Source organism: Anabrus simplex, chromosome 3 (genome assembly GCF_040414725.1).
Source record: "Anabrus simplex isolate iqAnaSimp1 chromosome 3, ASM4041472v1, whole genome shotgun sequence".
NCBI classification, from domain to species: domain Eukaryota; kingdom Metazoa; phylum Arthropoda; class Insecta; order Orthoptera; family Tettigoniidae; genus Anabrus; species Anabrus simplex.
The window spans coordinates 9,064,822-9,087,149 of NC_090267.1; the positions used below are offsets into that span (position 1 = coordinate 9,064,822).

A 22,328-nucleotide genomic window follows, 5' to 3' on the forward strand; every position below is an offset into this window, starting at 1 on the left:
CGACACTATTTTCGATTATTTCGTATATTACTCTTCTCTAGCTCCTGGGGTTGCTAGACATCGATTTAAAAAACTCCGGTGTGTTACTCTTCATCTCAGCGACCGCAAAATTGATAGATTCGCCACTATTTTCGATTATTTTTATATTCCAACCATATCATTCACACTCCTACCCCTAAAGATGGTAATGTGTCCTGCCACCTCACGGTTAGTCTCCTGCCAGTAAGTCATAAGTGTGCCAAATTTGGTTCAAATCACTCCATTATTCCCAAAACTATGGATTCCGTGCTATTATTGACCATTTTTATCCATATTTCACCCCATTCACATAGGATTTCTAGAGGTAAGTAATATTTGCACCAAATTGCTGGAAAATACGCAGATACATGCACAATCGCGGTCACTTTATTCGTTTTATTTTCACACATCTATACGAAAGGGGGCTGCACGTGAACTTATACAAAATCCGGAGTGAAATTCATTATTCAACGTTCCCGAAGACAACCCATTCGACACAATTTTCGACTACTTTTAAATATCACCCCCTTCCCTCGCCCCCGCGCAAAGGGTACTGAAATTGAACTTAACAAAAATCCGCAATGTCACTATTCATCTCAGCAACACCGAAAAGTATGAATTCAACACTATTTTCTATTATGTTTGTACATCACTCTCCCCCTTTACCCCCACCCTATAGGAGACTGAACATGGAATTTAAAGAGTCCGGAGGGTCGCTATTCATCTCAGCGACCACAAAAAGAATGGATTCGACACTAGTTTCGAATATTTTATAATTCACCCCCTCGTCCCACGCCCCAATGTGTAAATGGGGCCCCCACGCAGTTTGTCAAAAGAAATCCGCATTGTCACTATTCACGTCAGCGACCCCATAAATGATGGATTTGATTGATATATCACTCCCCCTCTCCCCCACTCCAAAGGGTTAATCCGGAATGCCACTATTCACCTAAGCGACCAAAAAAGTAGTAGAGATTCAACTCTATTTTCGATTAGTTTTTTCTCATTCACCTCTTCGGCTCCCACCACAGTGGGGACTCAACTTGAACTTATAAAAAATCCGTAGTGTCACTATTCATTTCAGCGACACCGAAATCTATGGATTCTCACTACTTTCGATTATGTTCATATATCACTGTCCCCCAATTACGAAGGAGCTTGACTTGGACTTGAAAAATCCCGCAATGCCATTACTGATCTCAGTGAAGCCGGAAGTTATGGATTCGACACTATTTTCGATTAATTTAATAAATAAACCCATTGACCCGCCACCCCTAAGGGATCTAGAGATGGCTTACCCCACAGTGCTCGTCTCCAGATAACTTATCAGTGTACCACGTTTCGTTAATTTTACTCCAGTGGTTTAGGAGGAGATGTGTCATTTACATACATACACATATACAAACATTCATTTACTATCTAATCCTGCTATGCTCTATTAGAAATGTAAACTCCCATTACTGGTAGTTAAATGCTCATATATCGAAAGGAGTTCCCGTACATGAGAATAACACACGAATATATAAGGTAAGATACTGTACAATAAAATAACTACCTGTATCGGTACACTACAATTTTATTCTCAAGTGCACTTAGGCTTTTCGTAATTGTAGCAGGTTAAGTGAAACAATACAGCTGGAATGAAACGTATCTAACAGGCCCTTGTTATTTTCGGTTTACTTTTTTAATACCTGCGGGCTAAAATAAGAGAGATTTTACCCTCCTAGACACATGACACAGATGATAAGCACGTGTGGTACGCTATCCTGAAACAGTAAGACTGGAGTTAAAACTAAATAACTGGTACGTGATACTTATCACTGACGTGGTATGCCTGGTCCGCCGCAGCGCAGTGCTGGCTCCGACATTGGCTTCAAGTTAGCGCCAGCGCTTACGATACCTCGTACTTTTAAACTCTTGCGACCAGTTTTGCATGTTAAAAACCGTAAGAGATTTCCTTAGGCGCTAATAAGTTCGACATCTCCACTTGGTTTATTGTGCCCAATTATAATTTCATAAATCGTCTCCCGTAATAGCCCAGTTTCGACAAGAGTACTTTTGTCAGACACACATAGCAACATACATTCAAGATAAAATCGTCATATAAAAGTAGGCCTAAACACAAAATTTTTGGAACCGGTAAGCAAATATTACCAACCTGAAATATAATTATTGCAACGTATCAGCACACACGTACACATAAGCAGTCACATTTATTAATTATATATATTCATTAATCTAAATCCACTAAAGAAAAATATCTGAATATATAGAGGTTGCCAAATTATTAGATTAAACCTTGGAAAATAATATATTTAATTGTCTTAGGTACCTTTACAAATGGAAATTAAACATGCGTGTTCCTCAATACTTTGTATGCATCCCTTTCTTTCAAATAAGCATTTCACCCTTTTGGGCATTCTTTCAGTGAGTGTTTGCCAACTGTTTTTGATGTCACATTGTCATGGTGCTAAATCCGTTCCAAAGTATCAATCAACCTAATTTTTGTTTCAACAGTAGTTTTCTTGATTTTCTTCTTCACAATAGCCCATAAATTCTCAATGGTGTTCATGTCCAGGCTATTTCCGAGCCACGGAAGCACAGAAAGTTTTTTTATCACTGAGGAATTGAGTCACTTCCTTGGCTCCATGCCAGGGTGCACCATCATGCATGAATGAATACGCGAGGATTTTCCCCAAACTAATCCCTTACCTGAGGTAAGAGACGCTTCTGAAGGACCTGCTTCATGGTACCCTCCGGTTCCATACACTGGCATCACACTCCAGACCATAACCATTGTTGGGTGTTTTACCGTCTGTTGTGCGCACTGGTGATGAAACTCTCCTTCTGGCCTCCTACGAACGTACTCACACATTTCTTCACTTACTTCGAATATCGATTCATCACTGAATCAAACCTAGAAACACGTTTTCATCTTAGTAATGCATTGCTGGAATTATTACAAGCTATAAAGGTTATTTAATCACAATTTTTACAAGTTTTTGTAAGTTTCCAGTGTACGTTGTTAAACTGATTATAAAAGTAGTTAATTATTGTATAACTATTGTTTTGATGTTACATACGTTCTTCTAGTCGTATGTAGGCCAATCTTGAAAGCCCTTTGCCCCTTCTAATCTCTTTTCTTCCTTCCTGGTGTGATGTTTGCTTTTCTTCCGCTGTTGTACAGTTACAGTTCTCTGCCACTATTCTTCGAATTAATTCTTAGACCATTGCTAGTAGTGTACCGCACCCCTCTCTTGCTAATGATACATGACGGAATACATAAAACACGACGGGAGATTCGAGGGCGTGGATCCCGATCAGGATAAGGCAGATAATGGCCCCGAACTGAAGATGGCCCTCATTAATAATGCATGACAAGGAAGTAACTTAATACATTTTATTAAATTCCAATAAAAATTGAAATGAGGGTTTATTTATATAAACATATCAGAAAGAAATGAAATAAAACGAAGCCACCAATTAAAATTAAATAATAAAGTATTGAAAGGATACATACATTTGTCCTTCAGCTTAATCGTAGCTGGAATCGTAAGTCATCGAAAACGACACACCTCAAACATTGAGCTGAACAATAATTTACGACGTGCTCACCACTTGAATGAATTCTATCACATCACATTGAAATATCATAAAAGGAAAACAATCCTCACGGTTTTGGTCCTTTCTTTCCGCGAAGTAATTTGCTTAATATTTACCGAGCATTAATCAAGGCTGCACCATCATTAGAGCAGCAACAACAACAATGGCCATTGCGAAGACTAAGATCACAAGTCATCACGGAGTAGAGCGAAATAACAGGTATGCGGGTATCGGGATGGAACATCTCCGCACCAAACGGGCGGCCGCATGAACAAGCAAAACATAGACCAAGATAAAATAATAAACCCCACACTCGATGTGAAAACCAAGTTCACAGGGATGAAAGAAAAGTGATGTAAATTAACTGACCGATACGTCATCTTTTAAACCCCTCGCTGACTCTCACACATACACACAAACATTCTGGCATTGTCGATATCGGGTAACAAAGCACATTCCAAACACACGATGAATGACTCACCTGGCAATAAGTAAGCTCCCAGACACGACGTAGTAATATATAATAAACAGGACGATATGAACTCATGGCCCGCGGACGAGCCCCACCAACTCACGCTCGAACCCATCTCCGTGCCGACACCCAGAGCATAGTTACTTTTGGTGGCAAAAAATAACACAAAACGGTGCACATAGTCAGACTTCTCGCAGTGACCCAGTTATCTCATCACCATCACCACAAGCACATCCCTCAAGCACACATCCCATTCTTTTCACGGGGCAAAGACGTATACCAATCAGTCGCGGTTACAAAGCACAAGATAAACATAAAATAAGAACGAAAACACAGCTCACATTACCTGCAGTTAAAGTTGATAAATTAAAAAAGGGAATATGAGAACAGGCAGAGTTTAAACCTCATAAACGCCCAGCGGTAATTAAGAAAAGCTATCCCCGATCAGAGGCGACTCCATCTTTCTTTTTCCTCTGGTCACACCCACAACAAACACATCAAGTCAAGGAGATGAAGTCAAAGAATCGCGGAAAGAAGGACCATCCGTTTTCAAAGCAGGGGTGCTGCCCTCTCTGGTACAGTTTGGGAAATAGCTAAGTGAAGTCAAACAAGAGTTGATTAAAACTCTTAGCAATCACAGGAAAACTTACATGTTATGAACACGGTAAAGGAGCATGTTTCAGTAGCTGAGCGATGTGACTGGTAAACCTCGTCGTTTTCTTCCATTTTCTTAATTCGACTAACAATTTTCTGCGAATTATTAAGTCTTCTTGCTATCCCCTGTTGTGTGTATTTTCCTTCAGCAAGCATTGTACTTGCCATCGTAATTTTCCTTGGCTACGTATCATTTTTCCTCCCCACAACCTTAAAATTATCTTGATGCGTCGATGTTATGCGCTGCCTTCTAATCATGTCGCAAATACAGGTTTAATATAAGTTTAAATATGTCGGCATAAAGCACCAGAGCTCTGCTCATGGAATTTAGTGAAAATAGTAACTAAACAAACAATAAATTATTTGTTAATTTGAAACAAACAATCACATGTGCACAGACCTACAACCTGTGTCTGAAAAGTTCGGTGAATGGTCTCATGAAATAAAGACAACGTAAGTTACACACAAAACTCCCTTACTGGCCTTCAAAGTAATCTCCCTTAGCTACAACACATTTTTGACATCGACTGTAAAGCTGCTGGAAGATGGCAGAAAACGCTTCTTTGGAATCTCCTAGAGAACCCAGGTCACGCGTTTTTGCTTACCAGCTACACTGTCGAACCGGTGGCCTTTCAAGGCTAAGTTAAGACGGGAGAACAAAAAATCTGCCGGCGCCAAATCCGGAGAATACGAAGGGTGTGGAATAACAGTCACCTGACGTTCAGCCAGGAACTGGGTTACGTGGATCGCGGTGTGCGTACGAGCATTGTCGTGGAGGAGCTTCCACTGTCCACTCCGGTACAGTTCATGCCGAACCCGTCTGATGTGTTGCAGTAGCCACTTCAAAACTCCCTCGTAGAATTCCGCGTTGACAGGTACCACTGGGGTAAAAATTCATCATGAAATGATACCATTGCTGTCGAAAAAGGCGATCAGTATTGTCTTAATCTTGGACTTGGTGCGCCGACTTTCCTCGGGAGGCGGAGAAGACACTGAACACCATGCCATTGACTGTCTACTGGTCTCCGAATCATACTGATAGCACCACGACTCGTCTCCTGTAATGATGGTTTTCAGCACCTCAAGATTTTGGTCACAAACGTCAATGAAATCTCCCGACGTTTCCATCGGAGTTTGCTTCTGCTCGTCTGTCAGGTTGTGCGGTACACACCGGACACAAATCTTCCACTTTTCAAACGTTCGTGAACAATGGTCCTTACACTGTCCTTACTTACACCCACTTCATCTGCTATCATTCGTAAGGACAGTCGCCGATCATACGCAAGCATCTGGCGCACTGGGGATGTGTCTGTGGTTGGTCAACCCGAAAGCGTTTAAACCAGTCAGAAACGCACTTTTTTAATCACTGCTTGAGCGTAGTACACGTGCACTAACATCGTGTGTCTTGCCTAGGTGGAAGCAAAACTTCATGTTAAGGCGTTGCTCCATTGTGCAATGACACGAGTCCTCACACTGACTCCGTGCGATGTGCTGCAGCGTTTAACTGTGTTGAGTTGACCGATAGGGGGCAATGCGTATGCGCGAGCGCATCGCCCGAACTAGGAGACCATTCACTGAACTTTATACAGTCCTTGAGACAGCAGACAATCAATTGTAACCGTGTTGCCAAACTATGCGACAGAAAATCTTTAAAACATTACCCAAATTGCCCTATATCATTGTAATATCCCCAGTGTCTGTTCCCACAGAAACACAAACAAATGTGTACTCAGCAAAACGGAATAACGAATTTTCAGACCTTTAGTTTAATAATTTGGCCACCTCTGTAGTTCAATAATTCACAAACAGCAGTATGAATGCATACAGTTCTCAACAAATCAGAGAACTGATATGATGATGAAGAAGATGATGATGATGATGATGATGATGATGATGATGACGCTAATGATGATATCAAGAGATTTTAATTAATAGTAAATGAATTTGAACAGGTATCACCCTCTCGTGGCCTGAAATCAAGTTATCAAATCTGTAGGGCAATTTTGTTCTTGAGGGAACTGGCTCCTAAGTACACTGACTGACAGAGCAAATGCAACACCAAGGAGGAGTGGTTCGAAAGGGATGAAAGTTGGGGAAAAAACAGAGACGGCACGGACGAATAATTGATGTTTATTTCAAACCGATATGCAGGTTACACAAGCGCACGGCATCGACTCAGTAGGATGTAGGACCACCGCGAGCGGCGATGCACGCAGAAACACGTCGAGGTACAGAGTCAATAAGAGTGCGGATGGTGTCCTGAGGGATGGTTCTCCATTCTCTGTCAACCATTTGCCACAGTTGGTCGTCCGTACGAGGCTGGGGCAGAGTTTACAAACGGCGTCCAATGAGATCCCACACGTGTTCGATTGGTGAGAGATCCGGAGAGTACGCTGGCCACGGAAGCATCTGTACACCTCGTAGAGCCTGTTGGGAGATGCGAGCAGTGTGTGGGCGGGCATTATCCTGCTGAAACAGAGTATTGGGCAGCCCCTGAAGGTACGGGAGTGGCACCGGCCGCAGCACATGCTGCACGTAGCGGTGGGCATTTAACGTGCCTTGAATACGCACTAGAGGTGACGTGGAATCATACGCAATAGCGCCCCAAACCATGATGCCGCGTTGTCTAGCGGTAGGGCGCTCCACAGTTACTGCCGGATTTGACCTTTCTCCACGCCGACGCCACACTCGTCTGCGGTGACTATCACTGACAGAACAGAAGCATGACTCATCGGAGAACACGACGTTCCGCCATTCCCTCATCCAAGTCGCTCTAGCCCGGCACCATGCCAGGCGTGCACGTCTATGCTGTGGAGTCAATGGTAGTCTTCTGAGCGGACGCCGGGAGTGCAGGCCTCCTTCAACCAATCGACGGGAAATTGTTCTGGTCGATATTGGAACAGCCAGGGTGTCTTGCACATGCTGAAGAATGGCGGTTGACGTGGCGTGCGGGGCTGCCACCGCTTGGCGGCGGATGCGCCGATCCTCGCGTGCTGACGTCACTCGGGCTGCGCCTGGACCCCTCGCACGTGCCACATGTCCCTGCGCCAACCATCTTCGCCACAGGCGCTGCACCGTGGACACATCCCTATGGGTATCGGCTGCGATTTGACGAAGCGACCAACCTGCCCTTCTCAGCCCGATCACCATACCCCTCGTAAAGTCGTCTGTCTGCTGGAAATGCCTCCGTTGAGGGCGGCCTGGCATTCTTAGCTATACACGTGTCCTGTGGCACACGACAACACGTTCTACAATGACTGTCGGCTGAGAAATCACGGTACGAAGTGGGCCATTCGCCAACGCTGTGTCCCATTTATCGTTCGCTACGTGCGCAGCACAGCGGCGCATTTCACATCATGAGCATACCTCAGCGACGTCAGTCAACCCTGCAATTGGCATAAAGTTCTGACCACTCCTTCTTGGTGTTGCATTTGCTCTGTCAGTCAGTGTATAAGTGCTGATGGAATTCACTTGATAAATAAGAACAACACAGTCATTCCATTTCATGAAGCAAAAAAATACTGTTAAAATAAGGATGATGTTAAAGGATGTAAAGAATTATAGGAAACTGGATGCAAATCAACTGGATACGAATAAAATACCACATCACAAGGTTATGTAGGCCAACCTTATATTAATAAACTCACCATCATGTCAACTTATGAGATAATAACATGTGTAAGAAAAGCTGTGGGATCTTATTCTTTCTTTTACCTTTAGTTCGATGCCTTAGAAAATTTCCTGGTAGATTTTGACATTCTACTTGATCTCAGTTCCTTCCAGAGTTACGTAATCTTGAAGTAGGAACGACACGTCTTGTAGTGAAAGATCAGTTTTGGTGCAGTCTCCATGGCACGTTGCCATTACACCCCAAGCCTGAATTGTAATATTCTCCGGGCAATTATCAAAAGAGTCACCCCTCAAACCAGAGGGAGGTGAGGGGTGAGCTCTTATTGTCTCTTCTGTCTGAAGCAAGACATTAAATAATGCCTCTGAACCGTGGCACAAATAGTTTATTCCAGTTGAGAGCCACAATCCCGTAAGTTCGTAAAAACGGCAAAAGAATTAGTTGTTACTGCTGATGTCTTGATAACTTCAACACAAGAAGCACACTTCAGAATACTGCTGGCCTGGTGTACAATATAACCAGCTAAATTGTAAGCCAAACATCTTTTAACACTAGCAAGGGCACTGATGGGTGGATTTTCTCCTTATACTGAAAGACATTCTCAACCACTTCCAAAAACAATCGTTTGCTCTAAACTTCCCAACACTGATGCTTTTATGTCCCTATTTTCAATATGAGTCTTCTTTGCCAGAATTCTGATCTGGTTGACAATTGATGTTAAGGAAGTTTCTGTCTTTAGTTCACAATTCCCTCCCTTTGATAAAATTACTGGAACAGAAATTGATTGCAACATGTGAAAGTGCAAGAAATCAACTGTCGAAGTAAGGTGATGACAGGTCAGTGATCGCATGGTGCCAAAATGTCTCTCTAGTTGATCCTGATTAGATTTGCGTCTCAGTACATAGTTTAAACTTTGACCCCACACATGAACAGTAATTTCCAGTGTGCTCTGAATAGTAACTCTCAATAATTCCAATGTTCTGTTGGAAGAGAATGTGCTATCTGAATTATTTAGGACTACAGACATGTCTAGTAAAATTTGATTGGGTTTCGAACCTTTCCTCAAAGTATGTGATGGTGGGTTGAATTTAAAGCAGCAGACATACCATTCAACACCTCCAGGAATCCTTCAGTCGCTCTACTGTCTTCAAAACCTGGAATGCCAGTATATTTTTAAAAGTATGTCATTTGCCTGAAAGGCAAGTTGGGCATTCATTCGCTGGAAGGAGGTTGGATGTATATGCACAAAAGGCAATTTACTGCATGTCTTTACACTAGGGAGTTCTGAAGAATTGTCTGCATTATACACAAGTTCATAAGAGCGATAGCCCAGTGTGTCTGTATCAAATACAACAGCACGCTTGTCATGGAGGTGATTGCATATACATATTAAAATATTTACTGCATCTGTAAAAGCCCATGCTTTTCTATTTCTATCAATAGGGTTAGAGAAGTAATAATTATATCCTTTCTTTCCTGATATTTGTAAAATGCCCTCAGGTCTGTTTGTTTGATTGGCTGCCATCACATGTGAACCCTACCACTTTAGGGTTCAAGTTGGATTACATTTTGTATTAATATTTTTTCCAAAAGCTCTCCAGTAGTACCATTATTACTAGCAAAGAAATCAACTGGTTGAACACAACTGTGTAAGCGATGTACAAACATAAAAACAAGGACATGGTCAGCCAACACTTTCAAATCAAATCAAAATCTCCTTATTTGCAAATGAGGTGTCTACCTTGGTGGCAAATTGTACACTAGAATACATTGTTGTCAAGCACTAAATATTAAATTAACAAGAGAAGAAAATTTTCCTATAATACAATATTATACAATTTATGCTAACAACTTTTTCTATTAAACACACAGCTCATCCTTAATAAATTTATAATGTTTACAAAATTCTACATATAATATCTCCTATACTTACAAACATAGTCAACTCATATACAGTATGTGGAATTACTTCAAATGATACTACACAACTGGTATAAGATTAAAATTTACATTGCATTTATTTACTTACTTTCTTTACCCATTCTGGAACCTAAGTAGCATAACGACCTGCTGCGTCTTAACCAGAGCCCTTTTTGCCACCACTTTTCAGAGTTCCTGAAGGGCCTTCACAGCTATTGTAGCAGTCGCAGGGCCCTCGAAGTCCCCACTGTACTTCATCCCTACAGGCACTCCCCTGCTTTGGCTGTCCAAACTCCTTAGACCAGGAGATGGAATTAATTTATTCACACACATATTTTATTTACATTAACTTGCACTGGTCCATTGCCCTCTAATATTTCATTTATTTTCTCTGTTGCTGTTTATTCTCTTCTCGAATATCTGTACAGATTTTGGAAAAGGATGAAACACTACCCCCGGTAAACTGTTCCACTCCTTCATACCCTTCCCAATGAATGAAAATTTACTCCAATTGCTTCTGCTAAAATTCCTTCTAATTTTATATTTGTGGTCAGTCCTGCCAATATAATTATTTTCCAACTGAAGCCTCTCACGGGTATCTTCCCATGCTGCTTCTCCTGTATAGGCTCTATATAATCCTATAAATCTAGTTTTCTCCCTTCTCTTACTTAAAGGTTCCCACCCAAGTCCTTTAACATTTCTGATACACTATTCTTTCCCCTGAATTCCCCTGTTACAAATCTTGCTGCTTTCCTCTGCACACTATCTATTTCTTTTATTAGGCATTCTTGGTGAGGATCCCAAACACTGTTTGCATATTCCAATAATGGACAAACCATACTTAAGTAACTTTTTTTCTTTTAATTCTTTGTTGCATCCTTTAAGTAGCCCCATTATGACATGTAACGATCTGTATGCTTTCCCAACAATGTCACCCACATGACCCTTCCAGTGCAAATTACTTTCAGATCTTACACCTAAGTTTTTACACTTGCCATCTTTTGGGATAACTACCTCATCCAAAGTATATTCAAATTCAGTTTTAAAACTCCTGTTTGTAAATGTTGTAACAATTAATTTTCCTCCATTAACCTTCATATTATTCTCTTCAACCCACTGTTGGACACTTTCAAGATTCCTTTATAATTCTGAACAATCCTCTATTTATTTCCCTATCAACAATTATATCATCTGCATACAATCTTATTTTTGATGTTATATTATTCCCTAAATCATTTACATATATTAAGAAAAGTAACAGACCGATTATACTACCCTGTGCAATTCCCTTCCAAACTTTCTCTTTCTGCAATACATTATTTCCAGCTTTGACTTTCCTAACCCTTCAATTTAGAAATGTTTTTATCCAATGTGTAACTCTTACATCCAATTCTCTTTGCTCCAATTTCTTTAATAATATTCCATGTTCCACTCTATCAGGCTTTGGAAAGATCTATGGCTATGCAAACTAACTGGCCTCCTGAATGCAATTGATCTGATATGTCCTGCTGAAATCCCACCACTTGTGCCTCACAAGAAAATTTCTTTCTAAATCCATACTGGCTCCTCATGAACCTATTTTTATCATCACATATCCCTCTGATGTACTTTGATATTAAACTCTCCAGTATTTTACAAACTATACTGGTCAGGCTGATTGCCTGTAGTTCTCTGGTTTCCTTTTATCACCCTTTCTTTTATAAATTGGTATTATTATAGATTCCTTCCATTTGGTATTGCACTATTATTTATGACATAGTCAAAGAGAAATTTTAAATAAGGCACTATGTACCACCCCATTGTCCTTAACACCTCCCCAGTAATTTGATCACTTCCTGCTGCTTTTCCTTGCTGAAGCAGTTGGATTTTTCTGATAATATCTTTATTTATGAATGAAGAAGCTTCTTGTTTCCCTCTGTCTCTCTCCCTCTCTATCTTCTGTTTCGATATCCAACTCCTGACAATCATCTACCGAATCTCTGAATTCCCTACTAAATAGGTTTGCTTTCTCAGTATCTGTTAAATAGTGTTCACCCCCTTCTCCCGCCATTGTAGGAATTTTGATTCCTTTTCCTTTTTGATTCCTGATATATGAATACAGTTTTTTTCCATTTTCCTTTGTGGTCATTACCCTCTTGAAGTATGCCATTCATATAATTTTGCTTCCTTTTTCAGTCTATTCAGTTCCCTCATTAGCTGTTTTCTAGTTTCTCTATTCTCCCTACCTTCTTTGATTTTACTGTTTCCTATTCTACATTTTCTTTTTAATCTTATTTCTCTTGTATAATAAACAGGATCTGAAGTCATTTTACCCTTCTTAACAGGTACAAATCTCTTCTCTCCTTCCAAAATGATTCCTTTAAATTTAGCCCAGATTACTCTCTTCACTTATCCAACAACTGAATTGTGATTTAAGGTAAGTCCCAAATTCATCAACTTTAGTTTTTCTGTACAATTTCTTGTCTTGTGTGAGCCTCTTATTAAGTGTTTTAAGTACCAGACCTACATCCATTATTACAGCCTTATGGTCACCTGTTCCTTCAATTACCTCAGTTTTATCAACAATTTCCCATGGTTTAACCAAGAATACATCTAGTAAGTTATTGAGACGAGTCGGTTCTTATACTACTTGTGTAAATCCTCCCTCATGAATTAACTTATTTGCCAGTTTCTGTTCATGGGCTTCACTTGCAGCTCCATTCCATTCAACTTCAGGCAAGTTTAGCTCTCCCCCAATTATTACTATATCATTATTATTGTTTTCAAGAGTATAATCTATTATTTTCTCAAATATTTCCATGTCTCTTTCCTCTCATCCAGGCCTGTATGCTCCTATTATTCCCACCTACTTCATATTATTACAAACTAATTTTATACTTAATATTTCACCCGTTTCATCGGTAAACCATTCATGTGAACAATAAGTTTCCTTCACCAGAATAAACACCCTGCTCCCTTTTTATCACTACGGTCTCTACGATAGACTGTGTACCCTTCTGGAAATACTTCTCTATTACCCACCCCTTCTCTCAACCACGATTCCACTCCTATCACCACATCAGCCTCATAAGACTCCATCAATGTACCGAATTTTAATTGTTTATTTACTACACTCTGACAGTTTACCAAGAGCAATCTCATACCCCCTTACTCCCTAAAACTTGACTGTTGCAATTGGGTAACTTGAAATTCCTTACTTTCCTGAGTTTCATTTTCTAGTTGGCTGAGCCAGCTTGAAGTACAGTTGGCTCTTTCTACTAGTTTTCCTGGTCAGTATTATAATTCAAGGGAGTTGCCTTTTTTACAGTACACACCTCAAGATTAATAAAATCTAGAACAATATTTGCTATCCTTCGTTTACCTGAATTATTTAGATGAAGGCCATGCTTTGTGTAACAGTGTCTCTCGAAACTGCTGCTATCCATTACCTGGGTATTTCGAAAATGTTTACAAATTTTAACCATATCTGTATTAACTTTGTCCACTTCAATGTTCACACACGAGTCTCTAATCAAATTATGCCTGTGGGGTACGTTCGTTACAAAGATGTTAGTGTGAGTCAGCTTACCTAGTGTACATTTAAGTTGAGAAATGACATTGTGAGCTACGTCGTTCGTCCCGCCGATGATCACTACTGCATCACGACTTCCGAGATTTCTTGCTGCCTGTTCCGTGTTTTCCAATACCTTCTTGATTGGGACCCCTGGATAGATGACGGCGGATGCTGCAATATTTTCATTGTTCATTTTCTCCGCAATTCCCTCTCCTGGCTATCACCAAATATGAGAATGTTCGACACTGTGTGGAATTTTATGCCTAACTTTGCCGCTTGTCGTAACGGATTTTGCGCTGTACGTTTGACTGCTCCCCATACGGGTAAGTCCTTGCGTATCGCTTACTTCCCTCAGGGCTTGTGGTGTCAATTACAACGTTGTCTTTATTTAACTGTACACTTTTCCTCCTAGAATCTGAAGCAACTTGAAACCACGCGCTAGAATTCACGGAGCCACCTGTGTTCTGAGTGTTTACTGGTACCGCTACTTTCGATTCCAGTAAACGTACCTTCTCCTTTAAAATCTCATTCTCCGCTTTTAATTTATACACATTGTGTTGATCTGAAAGGTTTAAAGATCCTAATTCTGATATATTAATTTAAAAAATTGAAAAAGGATTGATTTTATAACTGCTTTATTCATGTCACGGATGTTACATTGAATTTGTCACGGATATTACGTCTAACATGATACATGTTATATTAATATTAGATTGTATAGTTAACACAGGTATGCAGTAATAAATTATTAGGTCTCTAAATAGAAATCAGAGCAAATTATTTTATTTATTGGATGGAAGAAACCATGGACTGTAGAAAAGGGTAATGTGTGGTCATTATCCAATTTGTAATTATAATGAAAAAGACTTTAAAGGCTTTTCTTAACAAATACTACTCCTACAAGCAGACTTTGCTTCCGAAATCAAAAATTCAGGCACTCCCGCTCTTCACAAATATTGCAGCACATTTTCTGTAGCAGTGTCTTTGGTGTTAAAATATTTCCTTGATAATCAAGACAGAAACGAGAAATTGCACGAACTAAACATCTGAAATTTTCATGCTCAATACAAACACATGCATTATGGGGAGTGTCTTTTTCTGGTCTCACAAGTCTGGGACGCGTTTCAAAGAACTTTGAAAGAGATATCCTTACTTCAGGATGTATCTCCAAGAATCGGTGGTAAAATTCTGCATCATTCATTACAAGGTAGCGTTTCTGTCTTTTCTCCTTCTTCCCTGTGACATCATCTTTTACTGCGAAGCGATCTCTTTTGCCAGATGTTTGCCAGCTGATATCATCATTTTCAAAAAATGATTTCACTGTTTCCAAATCTTCTTTTCAGTATTATCGTCCCCTGCGAGACACTGTAACTTTCGTTATATGGATGTCGGACTTTAGGAAAGCTTCTTTTAAAAGTTGCCTCACAACAGCCTGTTTTTTTGAAGGGCTGAATGGCAAAGAATTACATGCGTTGTAGACAACTTTTCGAAGTGTGATTGTTGAAGAATATGAGCCCAAAGCTGAAGGGTTTAGAGATGTATTGATCTTTATTGCTTCTGATTTCTTTCTTCTCCACTCCTGCACCCTCAGTCTAGTCTGTTCTCTCCTCAAATTCAAAAGGTTTTTGTCTTTTTCAAATTTGTCTTTAACTTGTTGCCTTTTTAACCTATTCCTTTCCCTATCCTTCTCCAAATATGCAGCCCATCTCTATGGATTTTAGATTTAATTCTAGCTCTCATTTTAGCCATTCTAGGAGCAAACTTTGCAGGTGGCATTATCTACAAGAAAATACACGAGTTTAGACTAAATTATAGGTTATTTTATGTTTCTGTTTACCTACCATTAATTTTAAGGATATTTCATCATAACAAAAAACAAATTACAAATGGAATAAAATTAATTTCATTTTACTGTGTGACTTAATAAAATCAAATTCTACACATCAGCAATATAATGTAAATCTGTCTGAATTTTCCCGGTTATATGTTGTGTAACATGGATTATGGTTCATAAAGTTAGACAGCTTTAAACTAAAAGTATCAGTGGTGATAGAAATGTAACATCCGTGACGCCTATTATATCCTTATTTAAACTCAGATATTCTCTTTAAGATGGTAGGGTGTAAGTATTTTAATAGAATGTCAACATTTTCTATAGAGCGTTCCAACCTTAAATTGCAGTACAGCAGTAATGGAATAATTCCGTCTCTTTCCTTCTCCAATGTTTTGCGGGTAGCGCTGTCCTACTCTAATGCAGCGGGTTTGCCAAATATCCGTAAATCAGAATGTTATCGGTTAAAATGGGTGAATATCGTGTTATGTACAAAATTTCAAGGCGCATTTGATGCCGTTAACAAAAAAATGTAAAAAAATAATTTAGTGTGAAAATGTTAATATAATATAAAGTTTCGCCAAATGCAAAATCTTCATTGCATATAACTTACCATGTCATATCTCCTATTTTATATTCTTAATTTTCCTAATTTTTTCCCTGCTGATAAAGAAACATTTCAGCTCGATGCAGATAAGATTATTTTTAAATTTAAATTATAACAAAATTCAGAATATGCGTTTATTTTCAGTCATGATCAGGGATATTTATGTGCAGGCACGAAAATGTCAGTCGCTGGCAGCGTCTTTCCTATTGAATTTGCATGGGGGGTCAAAGCGAGGCAAATGGTCTTCAGATACGGAAGTTATTTTTAAATCAATCCCCAAGTTCTTATCTTGCTTAGTTCTTAATTTGTGACAGGAAGAATATTTCCTTGAATTTTGGTTTCGCACGTGACTCGGCTGGCTGGCTGTCTGTCTGGGCTGAAGTACCGGTAATGATCTCCCAAACATGCGCCTTTAACATTTCCAGACAGTCGCATGCAGTTCAGTGCTCATTTCGTCAGTAGTATGTATAATAGTGATTAAATACATATCAGTGACATATGTATAATTCTTAAGGGAAAGTGTTTTTCGTTTGTGTGGTTCGTGAGTTCGTGCTCGTGCGTGGGGATCTAATTTCGAAGAAAAAGTGCAGAAGGATCATGGCGTGGTTAAAGAAAAGCAAACGGTATTCGGATATGGAAATTATTTTTAAAACATACCTCAAGTCCTTATCTCGTTATCTCTTAATTTATGACGGAGAACGTCTCGTTTGTTTACGTTTCACGAATGACTCGGCTGGCTGAGCTTTTAAATATACTGACAGCCGTGTGCAGTGGTGTTCATTTAATCAGTATTATAAGATTGATTAAATAAAGAACAGTGATATATATCAATAATATTTAATGGCGTGTGGCCTCCGAAGAGGCCGAATGCAGGTCTTTCCAGTGTTGACGCCGCATAGGCGACCTGCGCGTCTATAAGAATGTGGCCCTACCTGTGATGAATTCTAATGCTGAAGACGACACACACACCCAGCCCCCGAGCCATTGGAATTAACCAATGAAGGTTAAAATCCCCGACCCGGTCGGGAATCGAACCCTGGGCCCTGTGGACCAAAGGCCAGCACGCTAATCATTTAAGGCATGGGGCCGGACAAGATCAGTGATAAATGTATAGTTCTTGAGGACAAGTGGATTGTGTTTGTTGTGTTTGTGTAGTCTGTGTAGATGTCAGTTCGTGCTCGTGCGGGGGGTTCTTAGTTCCAAGAAAAAGTGCAGAAAGATGTACAATGGATGGTCAAATTAAAAAGAAACGTTCCGTAGGTAAACTGACGGGAAAATAACGCAATATTACAATGAGTGTCCTGGATTATTTTTTAAAGACTATGAATATGAGCAGCGCAGTCTGTGAAACAGCTAAAGCTACAGGTTGTTCCGAAAGAACAAACTATGCTATAAAGAAGGAACACACACATGGTCCTTTGCGAACTTCCGCAAAAAAAGCAAAAGAGAGAAGGACGGCAGAAAAATGCAAGGAAAATTAAATATGAAATTGTGCGAAGTGGAGTGCGTCGGGTCGTTCACTCTCTTTTATTTGCTAACATACCACCGACATTGAACGTAATTTTGAGTCGGGTAAATGGAGAAGATTCTTTACCACGATTTTCCAAAACTGCGTTGTATCGCTCCTTACATGATATAGGCTTCCGTTATTTAAGACGGGGTAATAAAGTAGCTTTCACTGAAAGTAATGAAATTAATTGGAGGCACAGATATCTCAGGAAGATAAAACGTTTGAGGGCAAAAAATAAAGCTATAATTTACGCAGATGAATCGTGGGTAAATATTGGGCAGACTGACAAAAAAATGGAAGGACACGACATTGAAAAGCGCACGGCAGGCAGCCATTGAGGGGGTGAGTTCGGGGCTTAGGCCTCCGAAAAGCCGAGGACCGTGATTTGCCTTAGTCCACGCGGGTAATGAACATGGTTTTGTTCCAAATCCTGAAAGAACATTTTCATGCCATAAAACTTGCCATAAACAATTGGGCAAATCACGTGAACGACGTAAAGAAAAATGAAAGAGATTTGTGGAAAGCAGACGAATTACAGGACGATGTCGACGATGAAAAGTTTTTAATACGACTTTCTTAATCGTCCAGATCATCCTCAAGTTCATCTCCCGAACCCGGTTCATCCAAAGCGGGAACATCAGGCCTTGCAGAAAGGATAGAAGTTGTACGTCCAATGTCTGAGAGCAACGCCAGTGATTAAGGTATGTCGTATTTATTTTACCATCCTAAAAATATTAATTTATGAATGAATGAAATTAAAATTACAAACGAAAATTGTGGAACTGTGACGACCTGTTTGAGTCAAACTCGAGCGTGATCATCACGGGTCGATTTGGCAACAGCGCGCTCCATCTACGCTGTACTGCAATTTAAGGGTGGAACGCTCTATACCTTTGACAAAAACGAATTTAGTTCAATGATGTATTTTTAAAAAGTTTCTCCTTTTTTGTCACGGATGTTACACCATGTACATCTGACTACTGGTTTACTTTTAATTATTAAATTTTGTCAACTTGGTCTCTAAAATTCAGTAAGTAGAGTCTCAAAATATATATTCAGCAGTAAACTTCCTGATAATGGAGTTAACAGTGAACTGCATGTAAATAAGTTCTGCCAACTTCAGTGAATAAAACTGGCCATATACTACCAGCTACTTTCGTTAGCAATAAAACATATCAAATATATATTTTTCAAAATATCTAAGCAGAATGCTAAAATTAGAAGTTTTATCTACTCACTGCATGAAAATAGAACATATTTATAAAGAAATATTTTTTTCCGTAGAATTCCCGCTTTAACTTGAATGGCTGTTCTGTAAATGAATCGTTCAAATAAACTAGTTCGCTCATTAATGATCCATCTCTTGACGTCTTAATTGACATAACCTAGTCTTGTGGTAAGAATAGCTTTGAGTGGCTTACCATTTCAGAATACAGAAAAGACTTCTTCCATCTGACACGAGGTAAGTTCAGTACTTTATAGATTATCACAAGGACGAATAGTTTATTTTGTAGCAACTACGTGAAGCAGTGGTGCTTTGCAGTCAAAGCTAGAGTTGTTTGTTCAATTTCTTTCGAAAGTAGTAATAGTGCTTTTCATCGATTTAAACTTATAATGGGTGATAAGCATGTGATTTGGTATGAAAATATTACTTTCACAGCTTTATACTTCTTCAGCTTATTTTTTGCGGTAATGTAAAATCGAATTTGTATAGGAAGGAAAAGTTTCCATCTCGAACTGGCCGTCAAGCGGTATAGAACTAGCTGGAAACTTGTAGAGCAATAATTGGGCAACTGTAAGTTTTCTACTTTCCTTTTAGTTTCTAATAGCCTAAAGTGCTGTGACACTCCAATAAACGATAACTGCAAAAAAAAAAAAAAAAAAAAAAAAAAAAAAGTACGGGTCTGAAATTTTCTAAATGTACAACAAATTTATTTTACTTAACGGATGTAATGATACAAATTTAGCAATTTCCGCACCTTTACATTGAGGTTACACTGAAATACACTAACTTGAGTAAAAACATGCAGACGTCAACAAGATGCACTAATCGTGGTTTTGCTCTAGTATAGTGAAATATCAATCAGTCAATCAATCAGTACTGATCTGCATTTACGGCAGTCACCCAGTTGGCAGATTCGCTATCCATTATTTTCCTAGCCTTTTTTTTAAATGATTGCAAAGAATTTGGAAATTTATTGAACATCTCCCTTGGTAAGTTATTCCAGTCCCTAACTCCCCTTCCTGTAAATGAATATTATTTTATGTGAGAAATGCTGCCTGTGGTTGCCTAATTTTTGCTAACGCAATAGCCTGCTTGTTTGTCCGGCAGTGATACAAGTTGATGGGAATTAGTTCTGGTTATTAACATTTCCTGTCAGTGTGTAATGCTAGTTATTAATATTTTTGATGGAATATAGTGTACTGGTAGTTTTAGTTAGCACCTGGGTTTGTACCAGGGCAGTTGTAGCTTGAATTCTTGTATAACTCAAGTTAGAATTTTCATCTAGAGATAAAGATGGTGTGGAGAAAATGTCTGCACTTAAACCCCGGATGAAAAATAATGAATCTCAGAGTTTAAAAGTGATGTTACATGGCTTGTGCCAGATGTAATGACAGTTTCTGCGATGTAACTATCAATTGCTCACTAACCAATGCTGTTACAGGGGATAGTAGAAGCCTTGGCCCATTTGTGGCTTTAACCTGGGGGCTAATATCCATAGACCAATAGTCTGGTCACTAGACAGACATGTCTCATATTTGGTGATGATCTTAACACTAGCCAGCCAGAAAATAATTCCTAAGTTGGCAACATTGTGTAGTATGCTCTGATGTCATGTAAACTGCACCATGTCAAATTCTTAATGTCTCTTTTGTGATCTGCTGGTAGAGTTTTACTGATCTCCTTTTGTTTCCTCTAACTAGAATTAAGACTAGAATCTTCTGTACTGTAGATTTACTTCCCCTCAAAACTAGAACACCCTCAGTGACATGGACTAAGGACATATAGCCTATCTGTGAATATTATTGGAATTCCCATTTAAGACAGTGGTCTAAGATGATCCCCCAAATTTTATGCACATTGGATTCATTTCAACAGATATATTAATTATTTTTTGCAGGGTATTTTATCGAAAAGTATGGGGGAACCTGTGTTTGTCAAATGTGAGCCAGCTTTGTCTTCGGATACAGAAGAACAACCCTCAAACTTTGTAAGTTTGGTACCATTAATAGTATCAAATAGTTTATAATGTGATAGGGGGTAAAACGGTTGAAAGCAAGTGCAGTTGTTCAGACCACAGATGTTTCTTGGACCTGTCAAGACAGACTATACTATTGCAGAAGTAATTTTAATATCAGGAAATCCACCTTTTCAATGCATACAAAATTGTTGCACATAAATTATACTATAACATTTTTATCATTATGAAGCTACCAGTTTCGACATGTTTACAATGTCATCATCAGCCTTTCGTAAAACCATTCAAGAGAATAAATTCACATATAGCAACAATATATACACACACTAGGTAAAATTTTGTATAATGACCCACATTTAAAAGAGTTTACATAAACTATATGAGGATTGTTAAATGTTGGCAGCATAGTAGTCTTATATTGTCATGAGGCCCCTTCTGTAAGGTTGTAAAGCTTAATGAACACGTTGAACTCATGATAAGTATCTTATTCGTAGTGAAATGCGGCACAGGAATAATCTGAGCACTGTTAATGGCATAGTCTTTCTTATATTAAAATTGTACTATACACGTCGAAAGGTGGTTTTCAGTGTACATGTAGGACCGAGGTTCCTCAGTTCGAGCGGAACGTGAAACCTAGAGAGAAAAGGGTGCTGATTTTAATGTGGTGTTTTACAAAGGGCAAGTCATATGAAGCAAAGGTATTGTGTGAGTTATAGTGTGAGACTCACTTTGCCGCAGCGTGCCAAGAAGCTTAATCTGTGGAGAGGGTTGACAACTGGAAAAGTGCCTCATGACAACATAAGACTATTACACCGCCAACACGTAACAATCCTCATATATTTTATATAAACTATTTTAAATGTGTGTTGTTATAAAAAATTTACCTAGCATGTGTATGTTGTTGCTATATGTGAATTTATTCTGCTCGGTTTTACGAAAGGCTGATGACATTGAAAACATGTCCAGACTGGTACCTTTATAATAATAAAAATGTTGTAGTATAACTTCTGTGCAACAGTTTTGTATGTATTGAAAAGGTGGATGTCCTTGCATTAAAATTACATGTGTGGTTCTCAGTTCAATATGGAACAACCATGAAGTTTTTAACTTCAGAGTATCCTATGTAAGGAATATACAGTAATGCTCATCTTTTGTAGATCTTGATTAGACATATGATGAGAATACCAAGGAAAAGTTGTTTGTTGTTAGGGCTAAATTACATTACAGGTTCACAGCAGTTACTTTGGCTCAAATTTTGGGAAGAGATTGAGGTGTGTGGAAATATAGCAAGGATTCTTCACCAGAAGATAAGTCCTTACCACATTTTTACTA

General features: G+C 39.1%; 1 protein-coding gene across 3 annotated transcripts in view; it reads left to right on the top strand.

Annotated features, from left to right (window-relative positions):
• The window catches only part of LOC136865921 (uncharacterized), a 333,721-nt gene that overhangs the window by 80,014 nt on the left and 231,379 nt on the right, over nt 1–22,328 (top strand). For 2 of the 3 annotated variants that reach the window (XM_068226916.1, XM_067142470.2), the window contains exon 6: nt 20,919–21,008. The exons of the other annotated variant lie outside the window; for it this stretch is intronic. In XM_068226916.1, coding sequence (XP_068083017.1) covers nt 20,919–21,008 — 90 coding nt within the window. The remainder of the gene's footprint in view (nt 1–20,918; nt 21,009–22,328) is intronic. 3 annotated transcript variants of the gene reach the window in all.